The sequence below is a fragment of the Lissotriton vulgaris genome, chromosome 3_2, assembly GCF_964263255.1.
Source record: "Lissotriton vulgaris chromosome 3_2, aLisVul1.2, whole genome shotgun sequence".
NCBI lineage: Eukaryota > Metazoa > Chordata > Amphibia > Caudata > Salamandridae > Lissotriton > Lissotriton vulgaris.
This window is the reverse complement of record NC_141690.1, coordinates 160044931-160067589: the sequence shown is the minus strand read 5'-3', so window position 1 is coordinate 160067589 and position 22659 is coordinate 160044931. Positions and strand designations below refer to the sequence as shown.

Here is a 22659-nt window from a genome sequence, read left to right as displayed (position 1 = left end):
CAATGACAAAGTGGCTTGCTTGCAAATCTCCTCAGTATCTGCAGCGACTAGCAAATCATCTACGTACTGAATAAGAGTCGCGCCATCAGGTAGAACAATCGTGTCAAGCTGTGATTTCAGAGCTTGACTGAATATCGATGGCCTTTCACAGTAGCCCTGAGGAGCGCGTTTGAAGCGGAAACTTCGGCCTCCTAAATTGAAGCCAAAAATATCCCAGCTCTCCTCTGCAATCGGGATGCTGAAGAAAGCATTCTTCAAGTCAATCACCGAGAACCAAGTGGCTGACGCTGGAACCATAGTCAATAAGGCAGTGATCTCAGGAACAACTGGAAACTGTGGCACAACAATCTTGTTCACTTCTCTAAGATCAATCACAAATCTATACACAGGTGGCTGGGAAGGATCAGTACGCTTCAGAACCGGCAGAACAGGACTATTACAGATGTTGCCTGTTGTCTCTTCAATGACATCTTTCTCAATCAGGTCGTAAATTATTGCTAACAACGCCTTTTCACCTTCACTAGAAATCTTGTATTGGGGAATACGTGGCAACCTAACATTGGCTTTCAATGTTATAACATAGGGCACTATTTCCAAGAGACCCACATCATTGGATCCAGTAGCCCAAAGTATATCTGGAAGAGAAGACAATTCTGTTGGAATCTTTTCCCTTGACAAATACATTGGAGAAACCACTTTCTTACCTAGGGTAAGTTGTACTCCTGAAGGAGAACAGTACAAAGTTGCATATCATCTCTTTAACAGATCCAATCCCAACAAGTTTTCACCACAACCTGTTGTAAGAATGAGGGGTGCTTCTAATTCACAAGGCCCAACAGAAAGGGACATAGGACTAGAGATCGGGTTCCTAACCGGGGCGCCAGAAAAACCTACGGAAACATTCATTTCGCCAGACAAAGGTGCGCCAGGGAGCTTTGAGTGCATAATAGAACTCTTTGTAGCACCAGTATCCAACAGAAAAGGCTCTGACACACCTGATGTAATCACCTCAACATAAGGTCCATTCTGATCTACTGGAACTGAAACAGCTCCCACTCTTTGTCCATGGCTGTCCTAGCAATCATTACCCTCATTCTCGTTCTCTGCATAGTAGTCATCAGCATAGTACTGAGTTGTCCTGGAAGACGCATTATTCTGTTGGTCAAAGCTGTTCATGGAATTCTGAGGCGGAAAGGGACGAGCGTTCTGGGGGAAATTTCCACGGCCCCAACCTCTAGGAGCTTGTTGAACACCTGGACCTCTCGCACCAGAAACACCGTTCATGCGTTGTAACAAAACCGGACAATTAATCTTGAAATGACCCTGTTCTTTGCAGTACGCACACTGATTCGGACCATACGGTAAACGCTGTTGAGAAGACTCGTTTCTTTGCGAGTTTCTCGAATACTGCTGGTGTTGCTGATAATCGTGCTGACTAGCAGTACGAGGCGGATAAGCTTGCTGGAGAAGGACTTTAGTTTTCAATTCTTTAGTCTTTTTATCTACCTTCTCTAGCTCATCTTTGCGTCTATTCTCGTAGTACTGGGCTGTGGCTAAAATCTGTGCTGACGTGGAAACAGCCCAAGCACTCTCGGAATCCTTCAACTTGTTGCATAGTTCAGGAAGTAAATTATGTACAAATTTGTCAACAAACAATCTCTGACCACCCTCAGTAGCCATATCCTGACCACTATGGTCGACGAAAGTCTCTTCAAACCGTGAGAAAAAGTCAGACACGTTCTCATCTTTCTTCTGTTTGCACGCAGACAACTTGTCCCAATTCACACGCAATTCGGGCATTAGAGTCTTCATATACGTTATAATTCTACCAGGAAGTTCTGCTACTAAAGGCTCGGGCTTTGAGTCACCAACTTGTCTAGCATCAGCAGCAGCAATATTAACCTATGTATCACCTAACTCTTGGTCATGATCTGCATGACAAATCTTTCCCCATAAAGGCTGTGGAACAACATTTCCAAACAACATGTCTACATCGGCTAGATTCATGATACAGGAGCTGGCAGTCTGTGATAACTCCTTATAATACCCTGCAGGATTTTTGCGGGGATCAGGCAATGTCTGCTTTAGAGCTAAAACCTCAGATCTTTTCCAAGGGACATGTACCCATACACGCTGAAAATGCGGCGGAATGGCTGGATTCGCATTTGCATCGCCTTCCCTCCAAACTGGGGGAACCTCTCTCATGGGATACTGTCGCGCCTTTTTCCTACCTGGCATGTCATGCTCAGACTGTGATCGAGAATTACTTCCCTTACTCCTATAAGACAATAACATCTCAATCGCTTGCTCAACATCGGCACCCACAATCATGCCTTCTCCGAACTTGAACCGCATACGGAATAATTTAGACATGTCGTACTCTGGATCATTTCCCTTCAAATCTTCACAGAGGAAGATACACATTTGTTCAAAAACATACCTCTGTGTAGATGCTTCCCACTGACCGAAGACTTCCATAACGGACTGAACGTCATACTTTACAGTGTCGGTAACCCAGTTACGCGCTAACTCATTTAGTACTTCTCTCTCTTGATAGTCAGGCAGTCTACTCCGCAACTGTCTTCGTTCTGTTTTAGGGGTCGTATTATGCGACCCAAAGAAAGGTGAGAAAAGACCAGTGACAGTGTTTGCTACTCTCTGTCGAACAGAAAGAGAAGCTGACGCTAAGGTAGAAACGTCAGAAAAGACAGGCTGATGTAAAGCAGAAGTCGAGGCAGTAGCAGAAACAGTATTAGGATAAGCACTTGGGGCAGTAGGCGAAGTCGTAGAAAAAGTAGATGGAGTATGTAGCAAAGGCGGCGGCCCTTGAGAGGGCTGCGCCGGAGAAGTAGAAACCAGCTGAAGAGGAGCTGGTGGTTGTGGAAGAACTGGGGTCCGTGCAGCGGGGCGTGGTATAACAAAGTGTTGCGGGGGTGCAGTAGCATTTTGTGCATAGGGGGGTGGTGAACTCAGAAGGTGGGACATTAAAGGATCCTTATCAAGTTCTTTGTTTGATCCGTGTCCTTTACGTGGCAGAACTGGGAAACATTTATCTACTGCTAACTTCCTACTTCTAAGCGTTTGTTCACTCTCTTGCTCTTCCTCATTATCCCTGAATGCAATGGCAGCTTGTACCATTGACATACCTCGTTTATTTTTCTTCGCTAATTTCATTTCTTTCTGTTTGGCTTCTTTGCGCCATAGGCGAAAGGAGTAAAAACATCGCCGGCCGGGCTTTCTTTTTAAAAAGTTTAACCTCTAGATTATCCAGAATATCTGAGTCAAAGCTATCATATTGTGGCCATTTTAAAACACCATAGTTTCTGGTGTATCGGATCCACACTTCATTGTATGTGATAGGGCCTACGCCATGCTTCACATAGAGCTCATATGTTGGAGTTCCAATCGGAGGAACCGGACACGAGTCCTCCAGTCGGGAGTCCCTATTATAACCAAGACAAAACAAATTTCCAAGTCTGCTAAAACCAGGCATCTTCGCTCTCTAGTCTAGCTTCAAACTTCAAAGGATTATCGAGTACGATAGTCTCGTGAATACACGAGTCCTTTGGCTTTGGTGCTTGCAAGTTCCAAACAAAGCGTATCTCAAAGGATACTAAACTAAGAACCAAACTAAGGACTGGGAGACGCTCCACTTATACTTAAACGAAGTATCGATGATCGATGACGTCACTAGAAGACTCGTCTATCGTTTCGCTCTACCAATCATCAATGGGTCCAAAACAGGGCGATAGTCAGGGCAGCAGTCCTTCGTAGCCGTCGGGACGCGGGGAACCTCGCAGCAAAGACCTTCGGAACCACGTCGACATACAGGGGTCGCTGAAGTGGCTGGCCGTCCTCTGGAATTTTCACAGGAAGCTCCTCACGAACATCTGGCTTGGACCAACACCGCTTGATACCGCCCCGAGTTGGGCGCCAACTGAGGTACCGGGTTTTTAGGGACCCGGCGGTGCCAGGGGAACACCCAAAGACCTCTTGAGTTCTTCCTGCTTTGGACCACAGAAACACAGAGTCTTCTAGGTGATGTCAAGGATCGAGTTTTATTGGCTGCAACCAAGTAACAAGCGTCCTAGAAGTACAACAGCACGGTGTGTATATTCTCAGGAGACTGTTCGTTTTTACAGAGCCAGCCTTCTCTTTTTATACACAATATTACACTTCAGGCAAGAATTCCTCGTTTTACAATTCGACCATAAACATATTTTCACTACAAAGAAAAAGCAGAGTCATGATGGCAAGCCCACATTTTCGTTTGTCCAGTTCGTGATGGATTACCCAGCAAGGCCCAGAACTTTCATCAGATATCGATCAACCCCCAATAAAATCGGGCACCTCCTCCTTGTAAAACTAGTCATAAAGAAGAAACAGGGACAGGTGTGTGTGAGATTAGCGTAGCTTGTATGCGATGAACGGTTTATGACATGTTGTGCTTTGATGCTAATCTCGCTCGGCCATTGGGATGAGAACTGCCCGAACAGGTTTGGCTGGAGGCAGTGGAGTCAGCTCGCCCAGGTCACAGAGGAGTCAGCAAAGGTGTACGTGTCCTTTCAGATCGAATTCGGCCTTGGTCAATTGACTATGTAAGGGCAACCACAAAATGGATGCCGCTCACAAAATGGAACCCGAGGGTTCAAGACAGAAACTATGATTTAAGAGTGAGTTTGTCACTCAATCATGACGCAAATGCACAGGTATAATGTCCTGATCATTACCGGTCTGCCGATACCAAATTCGTCATGGTATGATGATATTTTCTGACACAAGTGTACGGCTTCGGTACCACACAATAGCAGGGTCCAGAATTTTCAGTACCACAGTCCCCAGTCGACACCTCAGGTCGGCTTCCCAACGCCGGCTGGTAATTCCCCGCTTCCGGCGAACCAGATTGGGCGGTCAATCCTTCTCGGTCAAAGCGGCTACCCTCTGGAATTCCCTCCCATACACTCTCAGGGATACCAGAGACCTTAGCAGCTTTAAAAAGCTCCTTAAAACTCACCTCTTCAATCAAGCTTACTAAAAATGTTGTTTTCTCTCGACCTCTTTGAGTTTTTGCTCCGCGCCAGGATACTCAAGAGTAGTTGTGCGCGTAATAAATACCCATATAACATACCATACTTTAAGCCAAATCATCAGCATCATAACAGTGGGAATGAAAGCGCCACAGCAAAGACAAGCTCAGTCAGCGAATATGACATGTGGCACCTAAAGGTGGAGGAAACCCCTCCAATGAGATGTTGGTTGACATGAAGTCACAAGGAGCCAGCCAGACCTACTGAAGCCGGCCCGGACTGGCCGTAGCGGGCACCAGGCAATCCCCTGGTGCGCCGCACGGGTGGGGAGCCGGTTTGGGGCCCCTGGGGGCCGTTTTTGTTAGAGGGCCGTTCTTGCAGCATAGCTGCAAAATCGGCCCTGTAACAAAATCGCCCAAAAACGGGCCATGCCAAAGAGCTCGGCAGTCCCCACAACCAGCCGCGGCCGGTAGTGGGAGTACCGGTCGGGCGGTGACGTAGGGAGGGGGAGCGGCAAGGTGGGGGAAAGTAATGTATGGATTACGGACTTTAGCAGGTAAGTAATCATAAAAATAAATAAAACGAATTTCGTTGCTTGCACTGCATCACCAAATGCGATGCAGTGCATGCAACGAAATTCGTTTTATTTATTTTTATGTTTACTTACCTGTTAAAGTCCATAATCCATACATTACTACCCCCCACCCTGCCCCTCCCCCTCCCCAAGTCACAGCCCGGCCGGTACTCCCACTACCGGCCGCGGCTGCCCACAACCCTCCCGGGAAGGAGGGGGGAAAGGGGAGTGCCAAGCACTTTGCCAGGCCCTGTTTTGGTTCCCAGTCCGGCCCTGTACTGAAGAAATATGAATAGGTCTCCACTGAGATGTCATCATTTAAAGTGGGGGATAGATGGCATGTGTGGAAGTGCCAATGTGTGAAGAAGCATGGCCAGTTCACTACTCTAGACAACCACAATATCCTAGTTCCGGGGAGGGCACACCAGTAAGGATGGGACAAGAGGGGAACTCACAGAACTGGGGAAGCGACGAGCCAACATGTCGGAGACCAATTCCTACATAAGGAGACACTTGTAAAAGTTTAGAGTTGAAACTGTTCATGCCAGCATGTCTCCGGAGCCTGCTTACACCCACAGGGTAACATGAAAGGGTGGACAATAGACATAAGTGTTAACTAAGTTTCAGTTACCAACCAGAAAGGGGGCATGGGTGCACCAGGCCTACAATTGTATTATCTGGTGGCCCTAATCCAGTGCATTGCTAATGGATATCAATGGCAATTATGTGTAATTGCCGTATAGTGCTGTTGCCCTCGATAGGGGGAATGTAATCAACGCCTTGCTGCAATCGCAAAACAAGCATTCCGATTCCTAGAGGTAGCTAGATACTGTTAGGCTGGGATGTTACTATGTGCAGATTCTACGTTCACCTTCACCCCAGTTTTGCACTCTGGTCCTTGACACAGTTTCACAAGTTATCTAATAGGGCCAAAGTGCAACTCTGAAACCCTATCAGCATTACAGCCTTGTTTTTTAATTAAGAACAAACCATTGGACACATTCCATAGCCTAATCCAGAAATTTCAGATACATCCTTGTCAATTTTTGATGCTCAACATAATAATAAGATTGGAATAAAGGAAAAAGGCGGTAACACAAATATATAGCACACTAATTGAAAAGATGGAGGTGGTGATGGAGGAACTTCTGGGTTGTCCAGGCAGAGGATATATGGGAAGAAGTAGCAGATGGGGAATGGCAAAAGGCATCAACTATCCAAAACAAGTAAAAGAGCAGTTTCAGCTGATGTGCTGAGTATAGGTGAGGGTACGGCTACCCTCTGCTCATCCTTAAGTCCTCGATTTGGACTCAGTGAGAAATTTAGATCCCTTTTCATGTTTGCCTTAAATCATCTCGATCTGTATACAACCGAAATTGGACGGTGGGATCATTTTAACAGGGTCGCAAGCATGCTTTGTCCACGCGCCCCTCTGCGGTTCCCTTATAGACGGCGCCCTCTCACTGAAACATCCACATGTGTTGCCAAACACTGTGCATATCTCTGGCATTTAAGTCGTATTAAGAAGCACTCCTACTCCCGCTGGTGAAAGGCGGACAGCAAGTCTTTTAGCCACTAACGTTGACATTTTAATTTTTTTGTTCATTTTTCATTTTTTATTAATATGTTTTTTAGACGCCAATATACTATAAACATTTTTATAACCAATTATGGTTGCCAAAATCACTAGAATTGCTTTCAAAATCCTTCCTCCCTAAAATAGTCACCGCTAATAAATATATCAGAAGGTATATGCAATATTGATGCAATTTCTCCCACGTAGGTGTTCGCCTGTGTGGTTATGCACGTTCCCGCTGCATCACAGGGTACACAGCCCCACAGGGGGTGCATGAGCTCCGTGGCACTGTGTACAGATCTGTCGACCTTGCCACGATTCCCTCCGCACGCCCTTCGGTGTAAAACGCACTCACCATGGACAGGAAGAATGTCACGGTTGACGTGTTTGTCTGCTGCCCTCGCGTTGTTTTGACGGTAGAGGTGGAGGGTGGGCAGGCGCTGTGCACATGGTCTGCTGGATAACCTGCCTTACAGGTACCATCATTTGAGAACGGATGATACCCGAGGCAGTCTGCACAGGCATGAAGCACTAGAGGAAACTAGCGATTAACAACGTTTGCAAAGGACAAGAAGAGTGAACGAGCCCGACCTGCAGCGCGAGAGCTCGAGACTTACCCCAGTCAGGGGCGCGAGGAGCACCGTTCACGAGGCAGGCACATAGTGCCCGAGCTGCGCACGAGAGAGACCCAGCGAGCACAACCTGCAGCGTGGAGCGCGCCGAGCAAGAGCGGACAGGGCACCATCATGGCAGAGGCAGATTCCGATGCGCGCCTTGGGATTGGGATTGCGCACGTGAGCTGTCTACGTTACAAGCTCACGCGCGCGACCCAATCCGAAGGCGCGCGTCTGAATCTGCGTCTGCCATTGACAGTGCTGCGCCCGTGGCCAGCTCTTGACTCCACTCGTTGACGGCTGAGCCGACAGCTATAGTTCTCGCAGCGAGACCTAAACAGGATCATGAAACACAAGATTTAAATTTCTGCAATACAACACGCTGTTTTGCTCATAGTTCACACCTAGTAGGCTATGTTGCATATTCTTGTCATCACCAGACAGATGCTTGTTCTACTGCTTCGGAGACGTGATCTGTTACATGTGTCTTGGTCTTGCCACATATTAGGGAACTACTGGACAAATATCCGGAAGCACATCAAGCATATAATCACAAACTATAAGTGAATCCTAAACATGCCCGTTGAGACTGATGTCAAGATCTAAGCTACATAAAATGTCATGCAGATTTGTAGACTTTTCTCTGACCCTCGCTACAAGGCAAATCGCAGTATTATGGAAAAGCTAAAGCAATGGTGTGCAATAGCTCAACCCCACTGACCCTGTTGAAGAAATTGGACAAAGCTGGAGCCACTACTATGAGTAAATTGACCGGAGGAGAGGTTCACATTCAGGTATTGCTGAGTGGGATGCACTCCAGACACTCCTATGGAAAGAAGCATAGAGGGTGAACTGCACGACCCTCCACCCTTCACCCCCCACCACCCCTCCCCCACCCGATAACCCCCGCCCACCGCCACCAACATCACCCCGGCCCTGTTCAAGCTCCTCCTCCACCTTTTTGTCTCTTTCCCCTCAGGAAGTGATCAGTAGCCCTTCAAGAGCTGGGATAAAGGAAGTAGGAAGGTGTCAAAATACACTGCGATTAGGACTAGATGTTATTGATTAACCCAACACGCTCAGCGCCATTGATACTAGAAGTGCGAGCGCAAGAGTGATGTCCTTACTAGTAATAACTGTACCCCAATATTCAATAAGCAAGTATGTATGATAAAATGCCCTTTGCTAAGTACCCATACAAGTCTGCAAAAAAACTTAGATATATGCCTGGTACAGAAGAATATTTGTACTCCAATAGCCATGTTGTTATGATGCTGTTGTCAAAAAAATCTATAAAAAACTAATTAAAATAAAAGAGCATGGAGCATAACGAATCCTTGAGTTGAAAAATCTGACCAGAGGCAAATACAAATCGAATCAACCAACCAAGACTGTCCAAACTGTTAATTTGTCACCATGGGAATTCAGCCAAACCTGGTAAAACACTTTTAATTAGAAGTAATTTATCATTCAGTGTAAAACTGCATAAATTATGTAATGCGGAAAAGGAGACCAGTCAAAAACAGATTGAAAGAACAAGTAAAAAATATGCATGAAACATTACCATTACCCAGTAGCAGGATATTCTGTGGAATACAAACGTACCATTTTACAACTAAGATGTCACGTGGAACATGTAACAAATCTACTTAGGGCAAAAAGAGCAACACGATGATGGTATGTCGGCGGCTAAATACACTAATTTTTTTGCATCCTGGGGTCTTAAAGAATGTCAAAGTCTGACGTTTTGATGCCTGAATCATGGAGGGGGACTGTTGCTCTACCTTCTATCTGCCTTGACTCTGACCATGATGTCCTGTATAATTGGTGACAACACTTAGATTTGTTTAATCACACTTTGGATGATATACGTATGTTTGCTGCACACATTGATAAATCATTGAACAAGCATTTTTGTCAGACAGTCAATGAGTTCGCCTTTGTCAGGCTGAGCTGAAAGGGACTTAAAGAAATGAAGCCATCTGATTCAGGGGGTTCATGAAACCCCATGGGTGTAAATTCAGCGGCAGAAGAAGATAAGGGATGAAAAAAGTATGCTGGCTCTTGAGAAAGACAGTATTTCTCTTCTTTTTGCAGAACTGTAGTCTTTCCTGTCATAAAAATCAGCCTTTTCATTCAACTGGAATTTAATTATAAAAATGCTTTAATTCCCTTTAGGTGGGGAACTGTAAGGCACATTTTTTTTACAGCCAAAGCATCTGTAATGTGACTTCATCATTTTGCACACGCACATATTCTTTATATCCTGCTGCACACCTAGGCAGCAGTGTCTCTTAGTACCGTGTTATTTTGAATTATTATTTGGCAATTGGTTATTAGATTTTGAGTACTCTGCTGTCAATGTGACTACCCTTCTCACGACTGGTTTTATCATTGTATGGTATTTACATTGGTTATATTATCAGTTGTGCATATGTAGTGTGGCATTGTCATTTGAACACTTCCCTTCCAGGATACCACGCAAGTGAAAGGAGTAGGCTGTCCTTCAATATAAAAAAAAATCACCACAGAAGGGTTCCTTCTTTATCCAATAGGCCATCAACTAATTTCCTTCTGTCGTAACGGTTGCTTTTTTCTACCCATCTTTCCCTCCTTGAATACTCTGTGCACTTTTATTCATCCTGAACAGGAAGCACTGTATTATGATTTATTTTTGAAGTATTTCTATGGACATATTCTTTCTTTCTTTCTTTCCTGCTTTCTTTCTTTGTCCCTTTGTTTGTTTGTATCTTTCTTTTTGTTCTTTCTTTCTTTTTCTCTTTCTTTCTTTCTCTCTTTCTTTATTTTTCTTTCTTTCTTTCTTTCGTTCTTTCTTTCCTTTTTTCTTTGTTTTCTTCCCTTCCAATCCCTCCCTCATTTCCTTCCTTCTTTCCTTCCTTCGTTCCTTTCTTTCTTTCTTTGCTTCCTTTCTTTCTCTCATTAAGATTGCTTAACTAGAAGGTGCAGAAACAGCACTTCGCTTCTTAAAGCGAATTTTATGTTCATTAATTTGTGTTTCATCAGTACCTGACAGGTATTCCCATAGACATGGGTTGACTGAAAAGATATGTTTAACAGATGAGAGCTATAAGGGCTGCTTGTACCTAGTTAAGGGCACAAATGTAGATGTCAAACGTGTGTGTGCGTGTGTGTGTGTACGTGCATGCGCGAGTGTGTGTGTGTGTAAAGAAGAAGGAATTAAGAAAGGGCACATTTGGGCATTTTCACAAAGAACGGCAAAAACACAGGGGCGTGCCCTGAGCAGATTTAAACATTTCAGAAATGAATACAACTTTTCTAGTTGACCTGACAACATGGATCAGTTGCAGTGTTCTAGGTAAAATCATGCAAAGCTTTTTAAATTACATTTTCTCCTGCAAGAATACGTTTCTAGTCTGTCATAAACCTACCAAGCAAGTTAAATTGCACTTGATTTTTTTTTCTTCTTTTTACCTCAAAATCTTCTTTGGACATTTTCTTTCCCCTACAGCCCCAGAATATAGGGATACGGGTAGTTTGCCTTTTCCACCCTGGGAAAGAATATATCTCCCTTCATTTCCAGGGTGGAAAGAGGTTGAAATATGACTTGTGAATATATCTTTTTGGGTATGCTCAAATTGCCCCCTCTACCCCCCATAACCCACTCTTCGCATCACCACTTGTCCAGAGGTATCAATTCCTGGTTGCAAAAAGTGGTCTCAATTTGCAACCAGTCTTTTTACGACCAGTGCTGGATATTGGGAAGCAACCTATGTACTTATAGGTGTATTCACAAAATACTGAATTGGAGTGAGTCACTGTCCGATCTACCTCATTAATATTCATATGGTATGTTGTGTGGCTAACTCCATTTGATAGCAGTCACAGGGATGATGTCCTGCAAGGGTTCAACAGACCACCACATCTGCAATTGCTTTTTAATGAAGACTCATGTAGAGTAGCCTGATTTCCTTAACAGAAACAGGGCTGCTTTAAATAAAAAATAAAAACTTTTAAAATATCATTTCTGTGAGAGTTGGCAGTGGCCCTCTGGGTCACTACCTACTCCTCCTGAAACTTTTCCACAATTGACAAAGAGGAAAGGTTTAAAAGGGGGCCCTCTTCCCTTTTGTGACTGTGTTAACACCTTAATTTGTGAATATATGCTAACCTTTCAATTTTTTGCAAACTAAATTCCAGTTACAAACCTTTGGTACATAATGTACCAATTAGTTTGGAAGAGACGCCTACAACACTCCTCTAGCAAATTGTGAATCTGTAACCGTGCGGAAACCCATTTTTAAAATTAGTTTACCGACTTTACTGACTGGGTTTGCTAACTTCTAAAACTGGTTTCAAACATAACAAAAACCTATTTTGTGTCCTCAAACACTCTTGTTTTGTTAATCAAAGTGCATGCGTACACAAAATGATGTTAGAACATCCCTTATTTAGAGTGGCCTTCTAATTTGGAATCAAGTGCAAATTGGACTTGGAATCTACCACACATCTAAAGGTATTTCCATTCAGAATTCGACAGAAAAACCCTGGCAAAATGAGAATGGAGAAAAATTAGTCAGAAAGATGGAAAATCTGCTGTAATTAGGAGCAAAAGCCTGATACCATATTCTGAGCTCATCTTCAGCAGAAACGTGCAATTGTGGGACTACTTCCCCCGCTAAATGACACAGACTGCAGTGTTGATATTTACTGGGTGCTGTAGTTACACACCAAATAGTGGATCACCCTGAATGTAAGCCATCATTTTTTAGGTCGAGCCTTGACAGCGCATGCGCTGTCTGCAAGACTTCTTGCAAGCACTATACCGAGGGTAAATTCCGCCTGTGCTTGATTCCTGCGTAGGTCTTCTTTGGTTACTCCTCATTCGTTGTCACTGCTGATTTATCACTTCCGTTTTGGACCCAGGAGCACCGGCCAACTACAGTCCCCTTATGCTGTAGCTGGTTAATTCTTCCATTGTGGACTATTTGTTATTTCCACCTCTAGGGAGCATTCCTCTGGCCACCCCAACCCCGCCGCCCCACTCCCGCAAGCCAAGGCGCCCGCATCGGCACTGCTGTTTACTGGTCTCACTTGAGGCAGCCAGGTCGCCCTGTAATATAAATGCCACACATGCTCCGTGCCCCTCCGAGGTCGGCAAAACATTGCAGGTTGCATTTTTTTTCTTTGTCACATCCATGTTCATGGGGGGCACATATACATTTTAATGTGGGGCTTTATGCAATAGGTCGCACATTTACGCGGTTTTGAGCTATTGCCATTGTAATTGACAAGGCCTTTTATTTATTTGTTTGTTTTTAAAACATAAATAAAAGGCATTGTCATTTACAATGCTAATAGCTTAAACTTGCGTAAACGCGAGACCTATTGCATTACAAATTCTTGTGGCCAAATTGGGAATGTTAAGGTGCATTTACAGAAAACAGGGAGGAGATATAGAACGAAGAACACACTGTACAAAGAGGGGTGAACTCTCTTTCCTCTAGAGCAGCAGGACTTCCTCCTTGGGCATAATCTGGCAGAGGCTCTGCTCTTTGACATTTCGTAGAAGGATACAGAATGACTCTGATTAACGGTGTATAAGAATCATACACCCTGAGGTTTAGTCACTGGAAACAACTGTGTCTGCTACTATTAGTTGCAACATACACATAAAGAACTCATTGAGTCTTCCTAGACAGCAGTGCTGAGGAGTAAAGTAGGTGTGGTCTTGGGGATGCATCGTTGGGGCACTTGGGACCATTTAGAATTTTAAAGCAGATTTTATTAACATGCCTGACGACGCGCAGCTAAAACGAGTACCCGTTAAACGTACTGCGTAGGAGCAGGTACACAAATCATGGATCATCTGTGAATGAACCTCGGATCAGGTTCGTCTTCTGTTGTTGATCATTTAAAGGATGTAATTCATCAATAATATTAGCGCTGCCGGGTAGCTTTACAATTTCGAACGGCTGTAGATATTCTGGGAGTTGTCCGTCAATAGGCGGAACTGCAAGTTTGTAAGGGAGGCCGTGCAATTGGTTTTTTTTTCTGCACGACACCTCAAAACTGAAGGTGTGTCCCTGTCACTGCCGCGAAACCCCCTGCAGGTGGGGCACAGCGCAGCAGGCTGCCTAAACTGGCTTCCACCAGCTGCCAGACTTTTAATTTTACACAAAGGTTTTCCACCTAAACTACAGTAATTACTTTCTGGAACTCTACAATCTTACTCCAGTCTCCCAATAGGAAGCCACAAGGTGACGGCCCTATCACGGCAGATAGGGTTAAACACTGATGTGTAGCATCACTCAGTAACAGCCCACAGCATCTTGTGGTGTTACCTGTATAGTATTTGTTACAATGCCATTGTAAAATTGACAGTGTCATCTACCCGTGCACAGCGCTTTATCAAAGTGCACAGAATGCAACATGATCATAATGTTCCAACGCTCCACAAAAAAACCCTTTTATGGCTAGGTGTAATGTTGCATGTTGTGCGCAGACTGGAGGTCAGTTTTTGAAATGTTACATTTTTTACAATTTATTTTAGATAGCGTGCTGCCTTATTTGCAGTGTTTTGTAGCTGCAAGCATGTGGGTGTACCTATACAAGGAACTCTAATGGTTTAATATTATGTATTATAGTTATAGGTATTGCATTTTAGAAACTTTGACCTATTGGTATTGTAAATAACAATGCCTTTTATTATTTGTTTTTAAAACACATAAATAAAAGGCAGTGCCATTTACAATGCCAATAGCTCAAAATCTGACAATTGCGAGACCTATTGCATTGCAAATGCTTGTTTAATATTTTCCATGTCTCAAGACAGATTAAAGTGGCAGAAGGCAGAGTCTTTCAATGTTTTCTTTTTTCTCTTACTTAGGCAAAGCTTGGAGATCAAATTATTGACTACAAGGATTTGGCTGCTCTGCCCAAAAATAAGGCCATCTATAACATCGACCGTCCGGATATGATATCCTATTCTCCTTACATATGTTACTCCTCGGATGACAGACACAGTTATGGAGAGGTATGGTGACTGGAAATGTGTGAGCGGCTCTTTGAATATGTCCCGGGTTCATTTAATATTTGATGTACAGCGATAAATACAACAAACTCAGGGCCTGATTCACAAAGGTAACCTACACACTTATGATTTCAATTAAACATTTTAGCAAGTTACACTTTGTAGTAAATTTACTACTTTAGGTATTCACAGGCTCCGAGTATAAACGCACAACAAAAGTGTAACTTGCATGTCCTCAACCTCAGAGTAATGCAATTGGTTTACTCTTGTGTGAATAGGTGACGTCCATCCTTAAACCCCACCCCAACCTTCTCTGAACCCCTCTGACTCTCCCCTAATTCCATCCCCTTTTTAAACCCACTCTTCTTTGTCCCTCCCACATTTAATAGTAAAACCTATAGTTACTGTGTGGGGACTCTCCACATGAAGGTTGTGAATTACAATTTTTTTCATTTGCTCTGTAGTACTACAAAAGTGCAGTTTGAGAATCAGTCCCACAGTCTCTAGTTCACAAAGAGCAATCAAAGACAGATAACATACTTCAATAATGAATCACATTGTAGCACAGATTACACGAAGTTCATCTGTCCACAATTTAGGCCTAGCATGGTCCTATGAAGCCAGTGACACCTTTTAATTTCACCCATGGTAATGCAAAGATTATTACAATGATGTTATAAGCTTTATTGTTCAATTACTTAAAATCGTTACAATATACTAACATTTCAGTGTACTATAGATAAGATTTTTTAAACACACAGATTACTAAACCTAGAGGGAATTAAAATGTTATGCACTTGCACTTACAATAAAGTGCAAGTGCATAAAACTTGGAGAGGAGTTTTATCAAAGTCTCTCTTGCTTGACGACCAGCCGGTTACTTTTTGTGTGTCAGTTTTTCTGTGTCAGTGCCTTGTTTAAGGCTGTTTTTGGTTTGAACCTTAGCTGTTACAGTCATTTGGCTGATTTTAATACGGACCCAGGTCCCCTCATGATGGGCAATTATAGCCTTTAGCAGCTGTTGGGGAATTCTCCAGGAGTCCAGTTTTTCCCTCAGCTTTCCAAGGTCAACCCGGTCAAAGGCAGCACTGTAGTCCACAAAGGAGCAAAACAAGGGTAATTGTGATGGCTGAGTCGCACGGAGTGACAAGCTCCCCAGATCCAAGATACTATATGTGGTGGAGCTTTGGGAACTGAAGCCAGATTGGAAGAAAGGAATGATATTATGATCTTTTGCCCAGGTTTCTAGTTCTTTCAACAGTATTCTGGCATATGCTTTTGCTTCTATATCTAAAAGAGCGATGAGCCAGTCATTTTCAGGTTTCGTGCAATCCCCTTTTTTGTGAATGGGAAAAAGTATTGAGCCTTTCCACGATGATGGGACAGTGGAAGTGGTAAATGCGTACTTATAAAGTGGTGTTAGCTGTTCTGCCCAGAATCTGTGTGCGGCTTTAAACACTGATGCGGGTACTCCATTGAGGCCTGGGGGATGTACCATGTTACAACGCATACCGTTACAACTACCTACCATTACAACGCGACCATTACAACGCATACCATTACAACGCATAGCGCTTTGAGGTGCTGGATAGTGGTAAGTATAATTTACTATTCTAACTCCAGTCCCCGTGGACCCTAGGGAAGGTGTTGGATAGTAAATTATACTTATTCCCTATCCTAGAGCGCCCCCCAGCGCAATGCGTTGTAATGGTATGCGTTGTAAAAGTCGCGTTGTAATGGTAGTGCGGAGTAAAAGATGCGTTGTAACGGGTGTATACCGGCCTGGGGTGCCATCTGACTTTATGTTTTTTAATCAGATTGGCTATCGCCGCCTTATTGATGTCAGGTGTTTTCACAACTTTGTGTATTGCTGAGGGGGTTTGTTGTGGTTGAGTGTAAGTCATGTTCTGATGTGTAGAGTACAACTGTTTTGCGTACTTATTCCATTCAGGAACTGCTACGCCATTTGCCTTGGACTGACCGGTCTGGTTATGTTGCTTGATGTTTTTCCTAAGTTGGATGTGTCCCTTTTCTTTGAGAAGGGTTAATATATTGGGTGACTCTGCCTCGATTTTCTTTGATCGTATTTCCCATACTTTCTATCTGTGTTGGGTAAGAAGCGCTGTCATTGACGATTTTGGGAATCTGTGGCTCCTTTTCTTTTTACCTTCAAGGGCCTTAAGAGACTGCGCTTAGTTTGAGTTAAGGCCCTTGGTATGATTTGTGATGGTGCACGTAGGGAATAGAGATCCTTCGCTTGGGGGTTCCAGCTTGTCCACCAAGAATGGTTTTTAATTCGACTAAAAGTGCCTTCCAGCGCTCTAGGAGGGGTACAGTACTTGTGACTTTGAAGATCGACTCTTTATATGTGATCCACCCCAGATGTTGTGGACCAAGTTTTGTGGACCATTTTATTCTGCTCAGAACTTTGTGATGTTCTTTTCCCGTTAAAATCCCCCAATGTTTCCAGTTGTTTTGCGGATTAATCGTTTAACTGAAGAGTTACCCTCAGAGTTCTGTGATCACTCTCGTCCCTATTTCCCACTTCGAAGTCGTTGAAGTATGTTACCACGTGATCTGAAATAAAGATGTAGTCTATGGTGGACTTATCCCTGAAGGTAGGGAGAGGACACCAGAGAGGATCCGCAGCTTTTTAGTGCCCCAACACCCGGGTGTTCAGGTCCCTGGCGATTATTAGAAAGTGTGAGGTATATTTGTTTATAAGCTGGTTCATTTATGTTGTCATTATTTTTAATACTTGTTTTTTTTTGCTGGGAGGCGGGGTTGACATAGCAATTTATTAACAAGAGGTGAATTGTGTTGTTGTTACTTTTTAGTCCGCTGATGAGTACCGCTTGCAGATCCGAGGTGTTCGTTGTTATTAAAGTTGTCTCTATTTTGAGGGTTTGATTAAAAAAGATTGAGAGCCAACCAGATGTTCTCCCCATGCTGTTGCATTTTATGGCTGCAGTGTGGAATTCGTAACAGCCTGGAAGAATTAAAGGTTCAGTGGTCCATGTCTCTGGCAGGCACAGGATGTCATTTTCTCGAAGGAAGTTACTTACTGAATGAAATCCAAGCAATCTTTTTAGCCCTGCGATGTTCCAGGATGTGATGGACAGCTGTGTAATATTTCCAGGAATTCTGGTCCTGATCTGATAGCGAGCCTTTATAGTGTTAGAAGTGCTGTGGTGGTGGCTGCCCTTCTGGACACGTCCTAGTGCAATGCGAGAGGGTATGCTTTGGCCCACTGAAATGTACGTCCTATGATCTAGAGTGCTTGTCATCCTGTAGTGTAGGCGTTGTAAAATCTTGTCACTGCGGCTGATCTTTTCCCAGGTTGATTGCTCGCAGTCTCTTTTAGAAGCGAGTGGACTTCCTTCATTGGTGGACTTGCTTCTAGAACAAATGGGTATTTCTAAGCTTATTGTAATTCGATATTTAGTAACCTAGTAAGGAAACGTAATGGTAAGTTTGTTCCCAAAGTAATCCATTCTTTTCCTTAGTTTCCAAAGTATTCTAATAATAACAGATTCCAATTTCAGGCCAAATACCTTGCAAATACCTGTGCAAATAGTTGCTTTGGCAAAAATCTCTCAAAGACTTGTCAATTATTTCTTATGTAAAGGTACACATAACAATTGATACCTTTCTTTTGCTCTAAACATTGAATTGGCCAGTGCTCTGCACCAGCTATCTACCTTTGTTTCCTCTACTTATGTTTGAGTGCCCCCCACTTCTCACCAACCCCTGGATGTCAGTTGTCAATCCGAACAAAGCATATTGCTTGCAACTGGAGATCGTAAATTGTGTATGTTACACATTCTAATGGATGCTTCTAACCTCAGATTCCTCGTCTTTAGTATATTCCCCAGGGACCAGACTGGATCAAGAGGTTTTCATAGCCTTCTCCTGTGCACTGCCAGATGGTGCCATGCGGCTCCACATTGATTTCGTTGTGCTCCGGAAATGATGAAGTGAAGTTCCAAGTTAGGGTCACCCTGTGCACCGATGTCAGTTCATTTCTTTCTGCACCTTCCAGCATGGATTGGGAACTCTGCTTCTTTTTTTCGTTGGTTTTCCAAGCTTTTTAAACTGAATTTCAGTGTACAAGGGAACGATGTCCCCACTTAAAACCAAAGGGTCAAACTATTCTCTGATTGATGTAAACAGATGTCGGTGATAGACCCACATGAAGATGAGTGACCCAAAGTCGATCTGAGACTGTGAAGTGAAGTGTTACATCACCGTACATCACTAGGAAGCCACACAAATCCCATTCCAACTCAAAGTTCAGGGCGCAGACCCGTTCCTGCTCTCAAGGACGATCCCGCAACAGGTCCTCTTCATGGTCAAGGTTTTCCGATAAGTCCAAGTTGAAGCGAAAGCTCAAGTAAGGGAAGCAGGACTGAACTCCATCCCGACACACTATCTAAAGAGAAGTCGCAAGGGCATAAAGTTGCCACTCAATCTTGCTTCACGTCTCCGGTTGAGGAGCCAATCCCAAAGTTGATTCTAATGCGCCTGAGTTCCCCAGGCCCTCAGCAACACCACAGCAGGTGAAAACCATTAAAGAGGCCATGGTATGTATTTTTCACACTGTTCCAGATGCCTCAGGCATGGCTTCAGGCCCCAGGGATCCACAGGAGCCTCTAGATTGGTCATCACATGAGGATCTGTTCTCTGTGCCTTCTGAGCCACTGAATACCACTGTGGGTTCTGCATCAACTATAGTGCTGACTTACACTGCGGCTTCAAGACCTTCACTGGTTTCTTCTTTATTGACCTCAGTCCCGACTGTGCCAGACGGGGATGTGCTGTATCTGAATCCGTCTTGACCCCATCCGAGGTCATGCTGTGACCCCGTCACAGTGCACCCGGTTCTCAATCAGTCCAGACGAAACACTCGGTCTTCCACAGAACCACACTCAGTTACTTCACCAGCTTTTCAGTTCTGATCCTGACTAGAGTTTACCACCACTTGGAGATGACAATGGAGATGATAGGGATAAATTACCCCTTCATAATCATGATGACCGTTTATATATGGATCTGCATGAGGCCAGAGGGTTTTATACTTCCCCTGATACAGAGTTGAATCCCCCACCCTTGAGGTATCAACAGAATAAAGTGATTCCTTTGCAGTAGTCATTGGATATGCTGCTGAGGTCCTGATTCTGCAACTTCTTTTTGGTGAGGTTAGGACAAAGGTGCTTACCAAAGTTCTTCATCTTGAGACCCTTCTACCTTTAAGCAAAGCCCTGTGCACTTGGTCTAAACCTTGCTCTTGCCCACCAATGAACAGGCAAGTAGCCAGATGTCTCAGACAATTGCCTGAGAACCCTTATTTTCTTTCACAGCATCTTAGTCTTGAGAGTTTAGTCGTTGGAGCGTCCACGAGGAAGGTGAATGCTAATTCAATCATAATGACTCCCGCTGGCAGGTAGTGAGGTGTTGGGAAAATAAATGTTCTCTTCAGCCGTCCATCACCAACCTCTTTTGTACCGCTTTTGGCCGCCATAAGTGTGGCAGGGTATACTCAGACGTGAGTCCCTTGCTCACTTTGCCACTGGATTCAAGCAAGCCGGGCTGAAGCAGGCTGGAATGCCAGAAACCGGTCCTCGGAAGCTTGTTTCCGGTCCAGGGAAGACATGGCTTGGCAGTTCGGGCTGCACTGTTCCCATGAGGCACAGGGTCAGACTGATTTGCATATAGCCATGTCTGAACTGGGGTGGCAGAGTGGGCTAAAGAACGGTGATGGATTAAACCCAGATCTCTTGACTGGGTGTGAGTGCCTGATTGATTCAGAAGCTCCGTCCATCACCAACCCCTTTTGTACCGCTTATTTTCTTTCACAGCATCTTAGTCTTGAGAGTTTAGTCGTTGGAGCCTCCACGAGGAAGGTGAATACTAATTCAATCATAATGACTCCCGCTGGCAGGTAGTGAGGTGTTGGGGAAATAAATGTTCTCTTCAGCCAGCATGGCCTTAAGGTCAGCCAATGCCATTTGCCTAATAGGCTGTTATATGCACGCCCTCTGGAACATGGCCAGCAATACCTTACCTGCCATCCCAGAAGAGCTCAAGCCTCCTTAACTTAAGCTATTTAAAATGGCCAGAATACAGCCAAACAGATCCTTCACGTGCGCCTGGACACTACCCATTGGTTGAGGCGAGCAGTCGGTACTCCTGTGGTGCTTCATTGGCACGTGCAGATGAGAGCCACATGCTTTCTGAAGATCTACAGGTATCCCTTGTGTTAATGCTTTTTGATGGATCCTGTGAATAAGGTGATATCACTCTGAAGCACTTCAGGGAAAGCAAGACCACAGCACACTCTTTGGTCCTTAGGGCCCCTGAAAGACAGTTTCCTCAACTGTTTCAGTAATTCCAAGGCTACTCCAGTGGTTTGGCCAAATAGGCAATGCCAGCCCCAATATCCCTGTTGCAGTCACATTAGCCCTTCTGTGACCGGGGTTGGATCAGGCAGATAATGTGGAGGTCACCAGGGGCACTGACCTTCCCATGCTCCTTTTTCTGTATCGTTTTTGGCCACTACAGGTGTGGCAGGGTATACTCAGACATGAGTCCCTTGCTCACTGCACCACCAGGATTCAAGCAAGCCGGGCCGACGACGGCTGAAATGCCAGAAACCGGTCCCCGGAAGCTTGTCTCCTTTCCGGTGAATAATTGGCTTGTTAGTTTGGTCTGCCCTGTTCCCATGAGGCACTGGGTCAGACTAATTTGCATATAGCCAGGTTCTGAACTGGGGTGATGCAGTGAGCTAAATAACGGTGATGGATTCAGCCCTGATCTCTTGACATGGTAAGAGTGGTCTGCTTAATTCAGACACTCTGTTAATCACCACCCCCTTTTCTGTATCGTTTTTGGCCACTACAGGTGTGGCAGGGTATACTCAGACATGAGTTCCTTGCTCACTGCACCACCAGGATTCAAGCAAGCCGGGCCGACGACGGCTGAAATGCCAGAAACCGGTCCCCGGAAGCTTGTCTCCTTTCCGGTGAAGAATTGGCTTGGTAGTTTGGTCTGCCCTGTTCCCATGAGGCACTGGGTCAGACTAATTTGCATATAGCCAGGTTCTGAACTGGGGTGATGCAGTGAGCTAAATAACGGTGATGGATTCAGCCCTGATCTCTTGACTGGGTAAGAGTGGTCTGCTTAATTCAGACACTCTGTTCATCACCACCCCCTTTTCTGTATCGTTTTTGGCCACTACAGGTGTGGCAGGGTATACTCAGACATGAGTCCCTTGCTCACTGCACCACCAGCATTCAAGCAAGCCGGGCCGACGGCGGCTGAAACGCCAGAAACCGGTCCCCGGAAGCTTGTCTCCTTTCCGGTGAAGAATTGGCTTGGTAGTTTGGTCTGCCCTGTTCCCATGAGGCACTGGGTCAGACTAATTTGCATATAGCCAGGTTCTGAACTGGGGTGATGCTGTGAGCTAAATAACGGTGATGGATTCAGCCCTGATCTCTTGACTGGGTAAGAGTGGTCTGCTTAATTCAGACACTCTGTTCATCACCACCCCCTTTTCTGTATCGTTTTTGGCCACTACAGGTGTGGCAGGGTATACTCAGACATGAGTCCCTTGCTCACTGCACCACCAGGATTCAAGCAAGCCGGGCCGACGACGGCTGAAATGCCAGGAACCGTTCCCCAGAAGCTTGTCTCCTTTCCGGTGAAGAATTGGCTTGGTAGTTTGGTCTGCCCTGTTCCCATGAGGCACTGGGTCAGACTAATTTGCATATAGCCAGGTTCTGAACTGGGATGATGCAGTGAGCTAAATAACGGTGATGGATTCAGCCCTGATCTCTTGACTGGGTAAGAGTGGTCTG

General features: G+C 44.6%; 1 protein-coding gene across 2 annotated transcripts in view; it reads left to right on the top strand.

The window, feature by feature from the left end:
• Positions 1–22659, top strand: part of ABLIM2 (actin binding LIM protein family member 2) — a 954368-nt gene that overhangs the window by 697565 nt on the left and 234144 nt on the right. For both annotated transcript variants that reach the window (XM_086964134.1, XM_086964133.1), the window contains exon 10: positions 14660–14806. In XM_086964134.1, the coding sequence (XP_086820260.1) occupies positions 14660–14806 (147 nt within the window). The remainder of the gene's footprint in view (positions 1–14659; positions 14807–22659) is intronic.